Genomic DNA, 2,706 nt, shown 5'->3' with positions numbered 1-2,706 from the left:
AATACAACTGACTGCTTGCTGGCTTACTCGGAACTCTCTCGGAACTAACTCGTATGTAGCTGCCTTGAGAACTGTTGATAACACACTCGCTCGACTACTACGTAACTCCGCGACGGCCACATTACAACTAACTCACACTTACTGCTCAGCCGGCTTATATTCCGTTCTCTGTTACGTGTTCCCCGCGTCAACAGTGTCGTTGCGTGTAGCGTCACAGTAGGAATCCGTGTCACGTCTCAGTAGGAACCAGATCCACGTCGTCCTGTTGCGTCACTGCGCGTTGCGTGTTACGTTACCGTGCCGAAGTTGGGAGCGGAGCGCTGACTCACCCTCCGCGTCACTTCTGTTGGGGGGTTCTCCGTTGTGCAACAAGTCACAATATATATCCCACTTCCTGGGTTTCGGCACCAAAAATGTCATGAATAAGACCTCGATGGCATATCCTTCCGACGTCATATTATTACTATCTGAATGTAGAACTGTCCGTCTCTCTGTCTAGTTCAACCACTATCTTTTGTCGGCGCACATTGCCCATTCTGCACACAAGTACTTTCTTCTCTCTGCCCTTACCGTACACTGCTAGTCACACATTTTTTCTCTCAGCCTTAGCTGTGAGCTACTGTTCATCTCCATGAAGGTTTTGAGCACGTTGTATACAAGAGCCACACTTGTTGGTTTCAGTGCTCTTTGCTGATGCGGTACAGAGCTGGGAACATTATTGGCATGATCACATGGTTGTTTTCCTCAGTCAGGCTAGTTATGTACTCATTACTCCATAAGTACAGAGCACATTCGGCTACCTGAAAGTGAGGACTCGAGACACATCTTGAAATTTGTTTAAACAACGGAACCTGAATTTTGGCAAGCTGTGATGGTTCAATTACATCTAAAATTTCTTCAGTCTCACCAAGGAACATCACCTCTTTCTGACTGCACGTTTTAGGCCAAAACTTGAGTAGCCCTTTAACAACAGTTTCAGTTAGCGTCGCATCCTTTTCAAGGAACTGAACCACACAGTATGTCAGCTGTGCATGGTACAATGAGAGACATTTAACTTTGTGCAGTGGCAGCAGAACCTTTACGAGGAATTGCTTGTGTTCTGACTTCAGCGGTAGAGCAAAGCCGTTGATAATGCTTCCTAATATTTCCAAAAACTTTCCAACACCATTGAAATGCTCTGTCTCATATACAAACCGAAGGAAGATGTTATTTATTTGTTTGCGTATGAAAGCACGTAGCCCCAGGAATTTTCCATAGATGCGATGCAGAACAGTCTTAAGGAAATGGCGCTCCCGAGGGTCTTCACTGTCAAATAAGTCTATCAACTGTAGCACAAATTTTTGGTCTATTACTTTTTTGCCAATGGCGGTCTGAATGTCAGAGGATTCCAAGAACCGTAGGAAAAACTCATACACTAATTGCAAGTGTGGCCATGACGCTTCTAATGTTGGGTCATCTTCTTCTGGATCAAAATCACTGGGCGTCAAGGTCCGGAACAGATTTGCTGAGATCATTCTGATGATCTCAGGGTAAACAGGCTCAGTAAGTACACCTCGGCCTGCTGTAATGTAGTCAACCAGCTCATTCAGAGTAGCTCGTTTTATTTCCTTTCCCTTCGGGTCAGCCACTGGGTCCATGAAGTTAAATTCCACACAGCACTGTCGCAGTTTGCGAATAAACAGCTCCCCCTGCTCTGAAGATGGGACATCTTCTCCAAAAATTCCGAAAAGCCTGTGGGATGACATTATATGAAGAGACAATCACTTCCTGAACTCTTCTATAATATTTATTACAGTTGCACAGTATGCACAGACGAACCAAATGAACGTGTTGAGTTTCTGACCACTATATAAGTGTCACTGTATCACACATCAACTCGTAACTCTCCGCTGGCTAGATTCCAACTCAACTCGTAGGCTGCTGTCTTGAGAACTGACTTCGTAGGCAGTGTAGGTCACTTATAAACTCTCAGCCGGACAAGGGGAAAACGCCTCGCTTCCTTGTTGCCTGGTTGCCTGTTTGCCTATATCCTAGCAACGCTGTTGGTAGTTCACTGATATATTGGGTTTCTGGACTTTATCCATCGTCCTAGTTTTTAAGATNTATACACCATCGTCAGAATCCTATAGTAACTACTTGTATAACCGGTATGGACCCGGTATTTACCCTTCTTTTAGAAAATTAGAACGCCTGAAAATTCAGTTAGCAAAGACCCTCTATCATATAACTTTCCTCAGGAGATGCAAATCTCAGGGTATCATCCCCAAAGCCTTCTCTGTAAAGACGCCCTTCAATAGTCGATGGACCTCCAAAATTGCCTTACGTGCCAGCCAGGCACTTCTTAGGGATAGGTTACACTATCATTGGCATAAGAAGACTTCCCAACTACATGAAATCAATCAACTGGAGGAATTTCTGAAGTCATCTGTAAAAAGGTCCAGTGATTGAGGCTAGCTCTTTCTAACGGACCCAACAGAATAGGTGTTCCCCTTTTCCTTCACCTGAGGACGGAAACAGATCCAGTTTCCGAAACGTCGTGTTTTTGTTATCTTAAAAACTAGGACGATGGATAAAGTCCAGAAACCCAATATATCAGTGTGTTATACACCATCGTCAGAATCCTATTTCCCCTTTTCCAACACCTGAGGACGGACACAGATCCAGTTTCCGAAACGTCGTGTTTTTGTTATCTTAAAAACTAGGACG

At 44.4% G+C, this 2,706-nt stretch overlaps 1 protein-coding gene across 1 annotated transcript; it reads right to left on the bottom strand.

Annotated features, from left to right (window-relative positions):
* Nucleotides 1-579: 579 nt before the first annotated feature.
* Nucleotides 580-1,754, bottom strand: LOC111866518 (serine/threonine-protein phosphatase 2A 56 kDa regulatory subunit epsilon isoform-like). Its single transcript, XM_033752356.1, is given in 2 exon segments — nt 580-665; nt 668-1,754. Coding segments are annotated over 2 exon segments (1,164 nt in total). The 5' UTR covers nt 1,746-1,754.
* Nucleotides 1,755-2,706: the final 952 nt, after the last annotated feature.

This window comes from Cryptotermes secundus, unplaced genomic scaffold, assembly GCF_002891405.2.
Source record: "Cryptotermes secundus unplaced genomic scaffold, Csec_1.0 scaffold1232, whole genome shotgun sequence".
Lineage (NCBI taxonomy): Eukaryota > Metazoa > Arthropoda > Insecta > Blattodea > Kalotermitidae > Cryptotermes > Cryptotermes secundus.
The sequence above is the reverse complement of the archived record's forward strand: the minus strand, read 5'-3'. Positions and strand labels throughout refer to the sequence as shown.